Source organism: Neltuma alba, unplaced genomic scaffold, assembly GCF_004799145.2.
Source record: "Neltuma alba isolate B1F8T4 unplaced genomic scaffold, ASM479914v2 tig00012467_pilon, whole genome shotgun sequence".
NCBI lineage: Eukaryota > Viridiplantae > Streptophyta > Magnoliopsida > Fabales > Fabaceae > Neltuma > Neltuma alba.
This window is the reverse complement of record NW_021636943.1, coordinates 103124-118976: the sequence shown is the minus strand read 5'-3', so window position 1 is coordinate 118976 and position 15853 is coordinate 103124. Positions and strand designations below refer to the sequence as shown.

General features: G+C 35.8%; 3 protein-coding genes across 5 annotated transcripts; 2 read left to right on the top strand and 1 right to left on the bottom strand.

Moving 5' to 3' along the window:
• Window positions 1-2181: 2181 nt before the first annotated feature.
• On the top strand, window positions 2182-4362 carry LOC114727364 (carbonic anhydrase 2-like). The gene is made up of 9 exons (XM_028914071.1): window positions 2182-2215; window positions 2453-2513; window positions 2631-2780; window positions 2883-2931; window positions 3049-3162; window positions 3319-3372; window positions 3497-3582; window positions 3783-3891; window positions 4016-4362. Exons 2-9 carry the CDS (start codon window positions 2461-2463, stop codon window positions 4202-4204), a joined length of 804 nt encoding a protein of 267 aa, XP_028769904.1. The 5' UTR covers window positions 2182-2215; window positions 2453-2460; the 3' UTR covers window positions 4205-4362.
• A 3251-nt stretch (window positions 4363-7613) lies between these two features.
• LOC114727363 (carbonic anhydrase 2) lies at window positions 7614-9780 on the top strand. Of its 2 annotated transcripts, none has more exons than XM_028914070.1 (9): window positions 7614-7695; window positions 7960-8023; window positions 8172-8318; window positions 8424-8472; window positions 8588-8704; window positions 8857-8910; window positions 9002-9087; window positions 9176-9287; window positions 9423-9780. In XM_028914070.1, exons 2-9 carry the CDS (start codon window positions 7968-7970, stop codon window positions 9666-9668), a joined length of 867 nt encoding a protein of 288 aa, XP_028769903.1. In that variant the 5' UTR covers window positions 7614-7695; window positions 7960-7967; the 3' UTR covers window positions 9669-9780. The 2 variants fall into 2 exon arrangements, with proteins under 2 accessions (XP_028769903.1, XP_028769902.1); XM_028914069.1 differs by having other exon boundaries at window positions 7948-8023.
• A 2033-nt stretch (window positions 9781-11813) lies between these two features.
• LOC114727370 (protein KINESIN LIGHT CHAIN-RELATED 3-like) lies at window positions 11814-15466 on the bottom strand. 2 transcript variants are annotated; one of them, XM_028914077.1, is made up of 3 exons: window positions 15350-15466; window positions 12684-14790; window positions 11814-12281 (listed from the first exon to the last, which is right to left on the bottom strand). In XM_028914077.1, the coding sequence occupies exons 2-3, from the start codon at window positions 14672-14674 to the stop codon at window positions 12065-12067; spliced, it is 2208 nt and encodes a 735-aa protein (XP_028769910.1). In that variant the 5' UTR covers window positions 14675-14790; window positions 15350-15466; the 3' UTR covers window positions 11814-12064. The 2 variants fall into 2 exon arrangements, with proteins under 2 accessions (XP_028769910.1, XP_028769912.1); XM_028914079.1 differs by having other exon boundaries at window positions 12684-14734.
• Between the last annotated feature and the right edge of the window lie 387 nt (window positions 15467-15853).

The following is a 15853-nucleotide window of genomic DNA, read 5'->3' as shown; positions in this document are numbered from 1 at the left end:
GCATAATTTTAAGATCCGAAATTTTGTATCGTTCGTATAATCACAATTTCAGTGACCGTTAATTTAGTCATGCCGGATTATTCAATTTCAATGTTAAAGTTTACTAATATTGTGATGACCCATCACAAGACGTAATCCCAGCCACTAGCCCCTTTTTTTTAAAAGCCCTCCTTGTGTGGTCCTAAACTGACAACGAGCACGTTGTTCGCATGTGACTTTAGGCGCAGCCACACATCATTTTATCAAACCCCCTTCAAATAATTACCGCCTCTAATCTTTTGGATAACTAGTTAATTTATAAATATTACAAAACTAACGAATTTGTGTTGGTTTCTTCAAATACTCTCTTCAACTATATGTATTGAAATTATCTTTGATGGAAACTCATTCATATGTGCAATTAATCTAACGTGGTTTTAATGGCCACATATATGTGTACGCACAAGCATACATGTGCATTGCATCTATTTAATTCTAAAAAGCATACATTCTCATTTTTCACATGGTCCTTAGCTCACCTTTTAAAATATTAAGTTAATTCTTTTCTAAATCAAACTATGAAAGTTTAATTCTAGTGCTTGAAAGTAGTGTTTTTAGGATCGGACCGGACCGGGCGTTCTGGTCGATCTGCCGTCAATTGAAGATGAGGGCGACTAAAGCCATGTTTAAAAACCATCTTTGATGTTAAGCTGTTTTGAGTTGGCTTTTGAACTGAAAACCGCTATTAGCTCGGGAACCGGAACGGTTTTGGAGTAACCGGCTGGCCTAAGTTCTGCTTAAAATAACAGTCATCGGAGATGAAGGAGAAAGACGGACAAAGAAGAAAGACGAGGGAAGAGAAAAGAAATGCAACGCAATAGAAGAGAGAGAAAGCATCAAACCCATCTACTAACTACTGCAAATGAGTTTATCTTTTTCTAGAACTCGAAAAACGTGTTGTCATTAAAGAAATAATATATTATATTATCCGCGTTTTCATTGACTTTACTCTTCCACATCTACTCTTTTTCGTTCTTTTTTTTTTTGGTGAAGTCTGTTTTTTTTAGTTATATTTAGACATCTTGCAAACAAAATGTGTTTTTAACCTTTTTTTTTTCAAATTTGTTTTTTTTACTAAGATCATCTTTGCTTTTTTTTCACTCTTACGATCTTATTATATCTTTTTATAATAGGATATTCTCACACATGTTGAAATATTTGAAGTGCTAAAGTTTATCTTTTTCTAGAACTCGAAAAACGTGTTGTTATTAAAGAAATAATATATTATATTATCCGCGTTTTCATTGACTTTACTCTTCCACTTCTGCTCTTTTTAGTTCCTTTTTTTTTTTTGGTGAAGTCTGTTTTTTTTAGTTATATTTAGACATCTTGCAAACAAAATGTGTTTTTAACCTCTTTTTTTTCAAATTTTTTTTTTACCAAGATCATCTTTGCTTTTTTTCACTCTTACGATCTTATTATATCATTTTATAATAGGATATTCTCACACATGTTGAAATATTTGAAGTGCTAAACATTTTTAATACTATCTCATTTTTTATTTTACATATGTTATAATATAATTATAATTATAAACAAACTTAATTTATATTATTATGCATATATAAATATTTTTATTTAATTATTATGTCACCGGTTTGACCACCGATCCAACTGATCTGATTGAACGAACCATGACCCGCTAGGTTTTCCGGTTTGATATCTAGTCTAGCTTTTAAAACACTGCTTGAAAGAATGAATAGTCGCTAAAACAATATAATTGAGAAGGGAATTTATGAATGCTTTCAGATTCAAACCATTCTAACTTAACTTACTTTGAAAAAGGTCCATGACTCGAGTTTTATTAGCTTAAAATATTCAAACTAAATAAAAAGTCTTAAACATATAATCATTAATTATATGAATTGAAATATACAAGGAGACAGGGAAAATGACGCCACTGACTTATCCTGAACTTCATATATTTATTCTTAAACCCATCGTCACACTAAGTACAAGTGGACCGGAGAGCATACCCCGTGAAAAATCTGTTAAAATTAAGAACACGTTTTCTGTTAAGATTAATAATTTTTAGGTTTGATTAAAAAAAAAAAAGAAGGGGGATTATATTTCTAGATTATAAATAGGACATGCATGCAGGCAATGGGATGTGTGCAACGCTAGGTGTCTCTCTGAGTATTCTTACATATTCTTGTTTACATTTAGTCATTTACAGGTATCTACCTCCATATCCAGAAAAACTCATTCTATAGCGCTCATCTACCATTAATGAAAAATTTACCTTCTTAAATTTATGAAACCTCTGATCCTTATACAATTTCTACTCTCTCTCTCTCTCTCTCTATATATATATATATCAAGTTTGTTGTTATTCATAGTTTTCAGCTTTCATGCTTAAATTTGTTTTACTAGTTGAGAAGGGTTTAATTGGATGCATGGATTTTAATTTCAGGTGTAACTATGGCCAAGCAGTCACCCGAATCAGCCATGGAAGAGCTGAAGAAATTTCTCAGGTGAAAATTATAGTAAACGCATGGACGTACACTAGAATGCATCTAATATGATATATACATATATATGAGTGTGTGTGTGTGTGTGTGTGATTTATAGTTGTGATTGGGACGTTGCAGAGAAAAAGAAGATTTGAAGGATGAGGCAACCGAAAAGATCATGAACCTAATAGCTGAGCTGCAGGGAAAAGCAGATGATCTGCGTCCTAATGATCCTGCTGTTCAAAAGATCATATCTGGCTTTTGTGACTTCAAATTCAACACATTCGAGTAAATTAATTAACCTCAATATGTATTTACTATATAGTTCTCTTATGACCGGCATTTCCATTTTTTAATAATTAAATCACGTATATGTATATTAAATTGCAGCAAGAACCCAGATCTGTTCAACGAACTCGCCAAAGGCCAAAGCCCCAAGGTGAAGAATTACTAGTAATATTTACTGGATCTGGCTATATATTTCTCGTTGTTGTTTCATATCGTTATTTCATGTGTTTCTGTCCTTTTAATCTGAGTGGACGTTGTGTGGTGGTAGTTTCTGGTGTTTGCATGCTCAGACTCACGAGTGAGCCCCGATCTGATCCTAAACTTCCAACCAGGAGAAGCTTTCATGGTCCGCAACATTGCTAACATGGTCCCTCCGTACGAGGTCATCTTTTTATCAATTCATTCTCTCTCCCTCCCTCCCTCCCTCTCTGTCTATATATAATATAACTCAATTGCATCAAATTACGAATATTATTAATTATTTCTTCCGGTCACATGAGAAAAAGTTTTAACGTTGTTCTATTGGACCAATATGCAGCTAAGGGACAACGGAGTTGGTGCAGTCCTTGAATATGGTATCACGGCACTTGAGGTGCAGACAGATTATTCATAAGACATATATATATATAGCTCAATATCACGATGCTAAACTGTTTTAGTCCTAATTAAAGACAAAACTGGTTAATTAAGAATGGGAAACTGTAATGATTTGACAGATACCAAACATTCTGGTGATTGGGCACAGCAAGTGTGGCGGAATCAAAAGGCTTATGGAACATCCAGAGGATGGCTCTCCTCCCTTGTAAGTCTAAAGCCTTGAACTATATTTGGCTAAACCATTGATCAAACGGCGATTCAAAACCTATCATTACGCTTTGAGTTCATCTAACGTGTTTGTTATTAGAATTTTACCTCAACGTTATATATGTACACTTTTAATTCATTTTTCAATTTATGGATGAGGGAATTAAGTAATACATTCTAATATGTACGTGGGTGCAGTGAATTCATAGACGAGTGGGTGAAAATTGGTTTACCCGCCAAAGATAAGGTGAAGAGCGAACACGACCCCGATACGCCTATGGAAGTCTTGTGCAAATACTGTGAAAAGGTCAGCTAATTAATTATGTAATTTCATTTACATATATATATGTATATACCTAATGAAGTTGTGAACAATAATATAATGAAGAAGAAGTTTTATATATATGGGATCTTGCATGATATAATGGCAGGAGTCGGTGAATAACTCGTTGGCGAATCTGCTGACATATCCATATGTGAAGATGAACAATTTGGCATTGATGGGAGGATACTATGACTTTGTGAAAGGACAGTTCAAGCTTTGGAAGTACCATTCTCATCACAGCACTGAACCCATTATTATCCCTGCCCCATTCCAACCCATTTCTCTCTTAGATTAATGCCCATTCACTTCATCAACTTATTGTGTGCCTTTTGAATGGAGTAATATTTTACGGTTTGTAATTTGTTTCCAAATAATCTGTTCATGTCCGCTTTCGCTTTTGTACGTACCGTCCCAAATTAATGAATAAAATTGATCCATGTGGTTATCTCTTAACTTTTCCTGTGATTTAATGTTTCATGGCCAATCTAATTTCCGAAACAAAGGCAGAACATCGCAAACTTGATTCTGGGTTTGATTAAGACCCGAGTTGTCCCAATTGAATGCGCTAATTGGTAGCTCAAAAAAGTTCAGTCATAATGAGTTTCGGTCATTTCTGCCCACCTAACACGTGGAAGAGGATACTCTCAGCGTCCTCTTCCCCTCAGCGTCCCTCAGCGTCCAAATCGCACCCGTTAAAATTAATCTAGCACCGCTCATATTACATCACATCATGATGCTATTAAAATTTAAAAATTAGAAATAAATCCCAATTATAGTGTAAATTTGTTTACTAGCTTTCAGCTAGGAGTTTTTTTTACCATGAAATATCCAGTTTTTTTCACCTGCCTCATTTTAGCTAGAGAATTTATGAGAGGTACAAACTCTAGATAACCATAAAGAATGAAACAACTATCAAATATTTATATATAATTTTTTGGACTCATTTATCTGAAATTGGAAGATTTATCCAAGTTCAATCTTATGCAAATTAAGGCTTTTTTTTTTTTAAATCGAGACAAACCCCTTCATATATTTACTTCTTATACTTTAAAATCATTTTTAAAATCATATTTTGGTTTTCATTCAAACACTTTCAAATTGGACAAGACTTTTTTTTAATTTTTAATTAAAATACTTTATGGCATAACTTTGCCTTTTTTTGTAGTCTTATGTGACTCAATTCATATTAATTTAGACTCTTCATAAACTTTACGGTCAAAATAAATATATTCAAGAAATTAGGTGTTGCACTCAAAAAATTTTTAAAAAAATAGTTGATTTTTGAAAAAGCAATTTTATAGCATTAATTACATTTATTTTACATTTTTAATAGACTGATGATGTGGCATATCGTGAGCTCTTAGATGAATCTGATAGTAGGCATTGGACACAGACGCTCAGGGACGCTGCCGCTGAGAGAATCCGGACCCCACCCAACACATGGAGTTGAGGGGAAAGGAGAGTCAGCAACTTTTCAAATTGCCACATTCAATGGATTTTGAATTTTATCTTGCAATAAAAGTTACTATTAAATTTCCATATGAACTTAGTTGATCAGACGTAAGAATGAGATGATATATATGAGGTGATGGGCAACGAATAAGATAATAGAGATGGGACTACGTGGACGAGAGAAAAAATATTATTGTATCTTGAGAATGTTCTGGCTTTTGTGTAAGTTAATTATCTCTTAGAATATATTATATTGTTAAATTTTCAAAAGATCACATTAAATGTGGGGACGAACCGTTGGCAAAAAAAAAAAACGTGGGAACAATCGATGGACTATATTAAGGGAAGTAAATTTATCACAACACATATTTGTTGATTGCTGGGAGGGGAAAAAAAAAAAAGAACAGAGAGATTTTAGTTAATTATCTTAATTTAATATAAATGATAAGAATGAAATGGAGTATAAGGAAAAGCGTATAATTTTAGAGGCTTCTAAGAGAACAATATATTTACATATATATGTCTTCGGTGTCTTAGTTAAGAGAAATCAGATTTTCTCTTTACTTTGGGCACGGTCAGACTAATCTGTATTGAGTGTAATTAGTTAAATGTTTTAAGTTAGATACACATGTAATTCATCAAGCGAGGTGGATCAAACATTAAAAAAGTGAGGATTATATTAATGGTTTTCTGGTCTAGTAAACTTTTTGTCATAGAGGGGGGTGGAAAAAGAGAAGAAAGGACAGCATTATTTGGTTAAATTTGAGCCGTTTGTTACCTAAAATTTTGTCTCTTTATCACCTAATATTCACGCATCTACATATATACGCATTCAACTATAAACTCCACATTGTTCCTAAACAATTTTTCCGTTAGACTCTACCTTCTATCATTCATGCTCTCTCTCTCTCTCTCTCTCTCATGGCTTACTTAAGTAAATATGTAAACAGAAACTTTGCTTTACATAATGATTACAATTTCCAAAATTAGTTAGTATCCGATGTAATATCAAAGTGATGGTCAATTATATTTCATTCTGCGTTACTTTTTTCGATGCAAATTAATTAGTTTTAGTTTCTGTCATACATGCATTCTTTATTTGTCAGCTAATCTCTATAAAATACATGAGAAGAGTTTCCAAGTTTCATATATATGTTACCAATCTAAACCTTTCAAATTAGATTTGATATTTACCATACAACAAATATAATTACTTAATACTCCTCCAGTTCTAAATATAAAATCCACTTTGTAGCTGCTACAAAGTGGGTCTTATATTAGAATTGGAGGAGTATTAATCATTATCTCACAAAACACGTATCTTTTTCCAAAACTTTGGCTTAATTTAAATGAAGCTAGATGTGATCAAGTTTCATATGCTGTATAAAGTATGGGACATGAGTTATATTATTTATTCTTTATGATATGAGTGGTGTGATTTGCTATAAATTCAATTTATGTTGATAATGATCTGACATTTCAAATATAAACTTTCTTCATCTTCTTATAAGGATAAAAAAAAATAAATCAGTCGAAAATTGTTGTGAGTTAACGGTGGAAAAAAATTTCATATGAAATATTGAGTTAAGAAATATGCATATAAATGATTAAAAAACAAAAAGCCATAAACTTAATGATTGAGTTGTATGATTAAGATATATATGCTGTCTTCTCCATGCGAGCAGCATGCTCCAAAGAAATAAATAAAAAACAAAAGATTAACTAGCTAAAAGAGATTCTTCCATATCAAACATATATAGCCTAGTTACTTTTGAAATTTGAGTCCCTATCTTCTCTGCTTGATTGCAAAAGGACAACGAAATGGTTTTATTTTCAAGGATCCATCAAAAAATTTTGACACTATATGGTAGACATCTATTTATCGTTCAAATGAATAACCCATGTACGTACTGTTAGCGTTCTGAACGTGAGTTGGTCTCATGTTTCTGCATAATATTTACATTACATGTGCCGTTTTTTATCTTGTTAAAACATTTCATGTGCCCTTTATTCTGTGGTTCTTGGTCTACTCTGCATCCTCATTATCTAAGAACATACAAGGTCGTGAAAAAGACATTCACCGTAACCTTACGTATTCTTTTCAAACACATCATCATACTGATCCATGAGAACGAGTGAACCAGGAATTATCCTCGTGGAAACTCTGCTAAAAATACTTTTTTTTAAAATATTAGAATAAGTAATAATTTTCAGCTATAAATAGGACATGTATTATGGAAAGCACTGCAATGTGTGCAAGCTAGCTTCTTAATTATCCACTTTAATTCGGTGTCCCTCAGTGCTCTAGTTTTCTCGTTTCGTACTGCAAATAGGGTATGTATCTACTCTTCTATACCCAGAAAAGTTCTTGCAGCTATCAGAACTTTTTGTGTCACTTGATCAAAAAAACCATTCATCATTACGAAATTGACGAAACTGGAGCATTATTTTCTAGCTAGTTGTCAGTTCCCCTTTTTGAGTGAACGGAGCTAGAACTCCATGGAATATTAGGCTTCTGATAATTAGGCATGTGTAAATCTATTACTTATCAGGTTAAGTGTTGTTACCGTGCATTTTAATCCACAGTTCTGACTTCAGGTGGAAATATGACTAAGAAGCAGTCCTCCGAGTTGGCCATCGAAGAGCTTAAGAAGCTTGTCAGGTGAAAACATATATACATACACACATAATATATACTTCTACATAACCTGTGCTTAACATGGACTGGGAAACATAAATAGTAATAGATTCACACACTCATTGTTAGCGTTATAATGATTATAATAATGAAGCGTGTGTGTGTGTTTCAGAGAAAAGGAAGAATTGGAGGGTGTGGCGGCGGAAAAGATCGGCAAGCTAATAGCTGAGCTGCAGGGAATCCACCTGGATCCATTAGACGATCCGGCTGTCGATAGGATCAACATCGGCTTCAGCCACTTCAAGTTCAACATATTCGAGTAAATTAACATATGTTAATCACCATTTAAATCTCACTGTACACTGTTTCTCTTCTAGCTTGCTAACTTGTTTAATTTGTGTGGATGTAATTTATCAAATGGCAGCAAGAACCCAGGTCTGTTCCAGGAACTTACCCAAGGTCAGAGCCCCCAGGTAACTAAATTAACCACACTAATTATATTCTGTCTTTATACTTTCATTTCGTGTGTTTCTGTCGTTTTAATCTGATATTATGGTGTGTGTTTGTGTGTGCGTGTGGGGGTGGTAGTTCCTGGTGTTTGCATGCTCAGACTCACGAGTGAGCCCCGATCTGATCCTAAACTTCCAACCAGGAGAAGCTTTCATGGTTCGCAACATTGCTAACATGGTCCCTCCTTTCGATCAGGTCATCTCTTTTGTTAATTCATTCTGTGTTTGACTGTTTGTAAATATACACTCACACTGAGCTCGTTTCAATTAAATTATTAAGAATATTTTGATCATTTCCTGATTCCTCTGCGGGAGAAAGGTTTTGACGTTGTCCTGGTGGACCTACAGCTTAGGTACGGTGGAGTTGGTGCAGTCCTTGAATATGGTATCACAGCCCTCAAGGTGCACATATATAGAGCTCAACATCACAATGTTAAACTGTTTTGGTCGTGAATATAAAAGTAATTAAGAATGGGAAACAATGATTTGACAGATACCAAACATTCTGGTGATTGGGCACAGCAGGTGTGGTGGAATCAAAAGGCTCATGGAGCATCCAGAGGATAACTCTCCTCCCTTGTAAGTCTAAACCATTTGATGAAAAAGGCAAATCAAAACCTGACATTTTAAGCTTTGAATTCTTATTTGTGTAAGTGTGGCGGTGCAGTGACTTCATAGATGAGTGGGTGAAAATTGGTTTACCCGCCAAAATCAAGGTGAAGAGCGAACACGATCCCAGCAATACAAGTTTCGAAGAGTTATGCAAATTCTGTGAGAAGGTCAGTTCACTTAATTTTCATTCCATTACTCTAAAGCTGAAGTAATTAAAACGTGTGTGTGTGTGTGTGTGTGTGTGTGAATGAGGAGGAATATGGAACTAAGATGAGAAGATGATGGGTGCTGTGAGTTTGCAGGAATCGGTGAACAACTCGTTGGTGAACCTGCAGACGTATCCATATGTGCAGAGAGAGATGAGGAAGAACAAGATGGGACTGTACGGAGGGTACTATGACTTCGTGAAAGGAGAGTTCAAGCTGTGGAAGTATGACGCTCACGTGACAGAACCCATTACGCTCCCAATGGTTCCAGGCCCGCCTCCCCGTCCGCCATTCGGGATCATTCAGCCGCCTGTTGGGATTGAGCCAGCTTCTTCCAAGTGACCATCCTTGCTTGCTCTTCTCTCTTAATTACTTCTTGTTTACTTCCACCTGTTTCCTTTGCTTTCTGTGCCTTTAATTTGTAGTTTTTCCTCGCATTTTAATTACCCCCCCCCCTCCTTATGTTGTTATGTCTTGTTAATAAATGTCGTGTGCCTTGCCTTTGTACCTCTCGTGAAATATCAAATAAAGTTGATCCCAACTCTGTTTTCATTCTCTCAGCATTTTCATAGTTTATTAGTGGCGTCCTAACTTAAAAGGTAACTGTTTGATATAAAAATAGAATTTTTTTTTATGGGCTTAATGCTGACTACTCATCTGGTCCTATTTATAAGGCACTTTCAGCATATTTCACACAGACAAAAAAAAATCTTAAAATTCATTAACTCTCATTTAAAATTTAATAACTTTCTAACTTTATCCCTATTTAATATACATTATACTTTATATAAACAAAGTCAACATAATAATAAATGAGAGGTAAATTTGTATATCTATACAAAAAAATTTCTCAATACCCTATAAATAAGACCAAAAAATACCTTCTCTCTTTGTCCTATAAATAGGACCAGAGGAGTATTTTTTAAATATTATTTTTTAACATACATTAATTTGTTTGTTTTTTATAATATTCCAGAATGAATTAAAGTTCAATTCATTGATTGAACAAATTATCGCATCTACAAGGCAATAATTGAAAATAGCGGAGCAAAAATTTGGAAAAGACAAACTGGTTCCGATGACATGGAGCTACTTTCATGAGTTATGCCAGTCAATAAACGGATATGGAATGATTTGTCATTGCATTATTGGGAAAAGAAAACGCTAACAAGATTCTTCCCATGTGCTTTCCGTTCGACAAGAGAAAAAGTCCCAGAACAGGAAGCCGAAAGCATATTTAGAACAGAAGAATGAGAAGCAAGAGATTAAACACGTTTATAAAGATGGGTTTGCCAGACAAGAACGAGCATGTCAAACCTTAACGACAGCCTCCTAGGAAGAACAGAAAAGGAACATGAAGCCATGAAATAAATTTAGGCTACGTTTGGATCTCCGTTGCAGATGAAAAAAACATATGAGAAAGTGTGCAACTGATTTTTGTGGCTTAATTATTGTCGCTCAGAAGATTGTTTGAATGGGGTTTCTTTTTTAACTGACTTATAAAAAAAAGTAACTTTTCTGACTGATTTTTCCAACGCAATCTGGATCAACTTTTCTAACTGACTTATAGAACAATTGTGCAGAGCTTACGATCTAATTAGTTATGTAATTTCATTTACTTTAATTAGAAACCAAATGAATTTTAATTTATATTCATGTTTATCTGTTAGGTATATTTAATTAATTATCTACAATGTATTTTTAAATTTTTCTCCGTAGTAAATATTTTTATTTTATAATGTGACAAATAAACTATTTATATTTTATCATAATAATTTTATATTTTTTTTAAAAACTATTATCACATTAAAAACATAAAATTTTAAACACTACTATTTAATAAAATCTATGTCCTTTTTAGTTATTTTATAACTAAACTAATTTTTTTATTAATCATCCAAATAACTTTTAACTTTTTTAACTAACTTTTTATAAATACCTATCCAAACATAAATCACATTACACTAACTGACTTTTACTCTAATTTCAGTTACAAAAGTCAATTAGAATAGAAGTCAGTTTTACCTAACACTAATCCAAACACACTTTTAATAACTGAAAAGTTGGTTTAATTTCACAGGACAAAAGCCCTCTTGGACTTCCGAGAGACGCATAACATTTACTGAAACCCTTCAAATCCTGCTTTTACTTTTACTTCATAAGCTTGGGCCCTGGTGGAGTGGTGGTCCTCCTCCACCACGCTGCAACAACTTCTATGATTCTTGAACCTCTCATTCTTCATCTGCTTGGGCCCTGGCATAGTGGTGATTCTGAATATCTCATTCTCCACCTTCTTCAATTTTACTGTCACGCTTTCTCAGATTCTATATATGCCAATTCATAAAACATCCAATGCCTAAAAAACAAAGCTAACGACGAGCGTGTTCAAATCAACAAGACCTCATAGAAATTGTGCGCACAAAGCAAGACGCCCCAATTATTATTAGAAAAAGCAGAACTATATATATATATATGGGGGATGGGGACTAAAAGTCTCAGCTTTTAGCTGTGTAGCCAAATCTATAAGAATATATTGACGCATCAGCAATCGAAGTGTTCAAACAATGAGCATATCGGAAGACCATGCATAATTTACATCGTATCATACAAGAATATATATCTTTAAATAAAATATGGTACAAATCATTACCCCCATCGGTCATTTCATATCTCCTCAATAATTGAATTTCACAACCTGTTCATCTGTGTTGTAAAGGCATTATATTTCTCTCTGTGCCCTAGCTAGCCATCCTCATGACAAAATTGTTTAGAGAATAAACATTGGAATCAAGGAGGCGCTCCAGTGATATGGATTTTCTGCTCCGGACTCTGCCTGCTTCCTTCAACAATTCACTCAACCTTCTTTTCTCATCATATACATCAGGATTTGCAGTCCCAAGTTTTTCCTCCCTCAAACTTACAACGTACTCCAGAATTTCAATTGCATCATCCAGCCTGAAATAAACATCATACACAGAGGACCAGTGAGTTCCATCATCTGTATTAATACAATTATCCCTCAAAGCCAGTCATTTGGTAGGATCTGTTCTTTTCTGGAACGCTAGTGACACAGGTTTCATGAGGTATATCAGAAAATAAAACCTTGAATCTTGCAGGTTGATTCAGCAGTAAAAATCGTTAGTTGACTGAAGAAATCAAATGATACAGGCATGTACCTAGTCATAACGCTTCATAAGAGACCTAACACCATGCAATAATATAAAGAACATAAAAGCCTACTTCAGTTACTTAACCACGCGTAAGACTCAAAGTGCTCAAGATGCCTAAATGATGAAGGGCATTTTACAGGTGGAAGAAGGTATGTTACAACAAGAAAAAGAACAAAAAAGTGAATACCTGCCAAGTGCATCATATGTGCCGGCAAGATTGCTATACACGCCAAGCGTTTCAGGGTGATATGGCCCATACTCTTGTTCCAAAATATCCTTTGCCTCTTCAAACAATTCTGCAGCCTCACTTAGGGCATAACGCTGCACACAGGAAAGTCCCATTTGATTAAGAGCAATACCAAAGAAGGCTGATTTCTTCTCTCCAATAGCACGGAGCTTTGAGATAGCATTCTTGAAAGCATTATAAGATTCAGCATAGTCCCCTATAATGTAGCACAAGACCCCCATCTGAGCTTCAATTCCTGCTATTGTGCTCTGCTGACCAGGGGCATCGTTATATATACCCAATGCCTTCTTCAGCAAATTGAGGGCCTGTTTATGTTCATTCATTGACTCATAGATAGCGGCAACATCAGTAAGACCACTTGCAATATCCTCTAGAAGGACTCCAGGAAGAGGCTTTTCATAGATTTCAAGTGCATCCTCACAGTAAGATTTGGATTCCGTTATCTTCCCTGTCCTCTTACACAAGTCAGCTAAACGTACAAAAACCAAAGCCACAGCTGGATGATTCTCTCCTTTGCTGGCCTTGAAGGCTGTAAGTGCTTTTTGGTAAGCAAAATCAGCTTCATCGTATCGACACAAGGATAGGTACGTGTCTCCAATGCTACAATCAACGGATGCCACTTCTGCTTCTTGTCCATTTGCTACCATTGCCATGCTTGCTAAAACAAGATGCTCCAGAGCCGCTTCATGCTTTCCCTTTGTTTCGCATATAAGGCCCATGAGCCTCCTATCAGCTGCTTCTTCAAGAGAAGGAAGTGAATCTCTTGCTTTATGAATGTCCAAAGCCATTTGGCATAGCCTCTCAGCCTCGTCAAATTGCAACGCTTGAACATGAGCTTCAGCCATATACCGACAAGTTTCACCAACTCTCTGATCTGTTTCTCCCAAAATCTGTTTCTGGACTTCCAAACCTCTGGTGTAGTACGTAATTGCATTCTCAAGCTGGCCCAGCATTGCATAGGTGTCACCCAGTTGCATCAGACCAGCAAATTTAGCCAGGGCATGCTCCTCGCCTTCCTCAACAACAGGAATGTCAACAGAGCGCTCCAGGACTGGAATCGCATCACTGTATTGACCCAAGCTACAGTATATTGCTGCTATAACGTGTAAGCTCATAACAAGGTCCAAACTTGGTTTGTCACCAGCGTACTTCTCAAACACTTTTGTAGCTCGAAGAGCTAATTCAAGAGCTTTATGCGGATTATCCCCTGATGACATCTGATCCGCTGCCTGCTTAAGCAAAACTGGACCCATCTCTGGCTTATCTGATGCTGGTTCAACTAAATTCTTGGCACGACTCTGTGACACTGACCTTCCAGCAGGAGGAGCATTTTGTGATTTCTTCGAGCCAACAACTCCTGGGCTTTGTTTTTTCAGAGGCTTATCATTCTTTCTCTCAACAGAAGGCTTCACAGGAGGACTTTTGACTCTGGGTTTTGATTTTAATGCTGTCTTGGATTGCAATTTTGAAGTGGATGGTTTGGTTGGTTTCTCAGAAGTGCCAGAGCTTGTACTGGCAGGTTGAATCTCATTCACATTGTCCACCTTCCTATCATTCGACGAACTACCCTTTCTAGAAGATGATTCACTAATTCCATCACCACCTTGCTTTTCCTCCATTTCCTCTTCCATTATCTCCACCTCCCTCATCTTCCCCCCAACTAGATGATGCAATTCTGAATCAATCCTAGACTCATCAACATCAGATCCAAAACTTTGCCTTGAAGGTGACCGATCAGAACTTCGCATATCATACACATTTTCATAAAGCTGGTCGATAGAGGTCTCAACGGCACCATCACCACCTGTACTCTCTGGATGTTGTGACTCAATTGGAGTAGAGCCCTCCTTAGAGTTAGAGGAGGAAGGATTCATATTCCTTTCATTTGCCTTCCCCTCATCAGTAACTCCGTTATCGGTTATTCCCGGCATCTCTAATCCCTTTAGGAACCAAAGTTACCGGGCTGGGACAACTAATATCAAGCAGATAATCTACAAGAATTAAAAAAGCTAGTCACAACAGATCCAACCAACAGAGACCAATGATCCTGAAAAACAAAGAGAAGCATGATTATCGAAACATAGATGTCCGAATAAATTTATGTTTATTGTAATGTGGTAGTAAAAAAAAAAAAAAAAAAGGAGCTTTGTCAAGGCATTATGTATGCAAAGTCATGATCATTCAAAGTACAAGCATGAAAAAATCAGGCCAAAAAGCATTATTGAAAAGGTCAAAGCTCTCCATATTTTGCCTTTTCTGTTTCCCTCCTATCCAGAATAATCAGAGGAAACCCATAGGATCTCCGATGATGAGTTTAAATATAATCATGAGGAATTCAGACAAACAGAAATTACTGTATTATGCATAACGAACCTTAGCTCGATTGACACGAAACACAAACCCATAGAGAACGAAAGGAGATATTTCCTAGAAAGAAATCGTTCCAGAACTCTAAAGATGATAAAACAGGAAGCAAATATAGAAAGAGTAAAATGAATAAAGAGTCTTTTTCCTTTTTGCGTTTTCCTTTTGATTGGACGAGAGCAGCAAATGAATTGGAAGAAAACAGGGGAATTGCAAAAAAGCGAAGAAATAGGAAACCATACCTTTATAATCATTAACGAACCATGAAGATGAGAACCAGATGGCTTTGTCCTCCCGTTCTCTGAGAGAGATAGAAGGAGAGATAAAAAGGAGTTTATTTATAGAAAAGAGCCATAGGAAGAAAAATTCCACCATTTGGGTGAGATGCATATATTAGCCTGGGGCGATAATGAAACAGAGGACTAAGGCTATGGGTTTAAGAAAAAGAATGGGGGCAAAATGGGGAATTCAAAGGGGATGAGCGTGGAATTAAGGGCTGAAAATGATAAAATGGGAGAAAGTTTAGCAGGCTCGGAATGTCAGAGAGGACGGCGACGTCGCGCCTGCTGGCGCGGGACTGCAACTGCCGAGGTTTATTCTGTCTGTATTTGGTCCTTGTCAACACGCTGGCAGCATGCCACGTGGCATCGTGTTTGTTTAAGGACAATTATGCCACCGGCAAATGAGTAAAGACAAATGCGGACGCTTTCCCCTCTGTTCTTCGCTTATTCCTATTTAACTGTGTT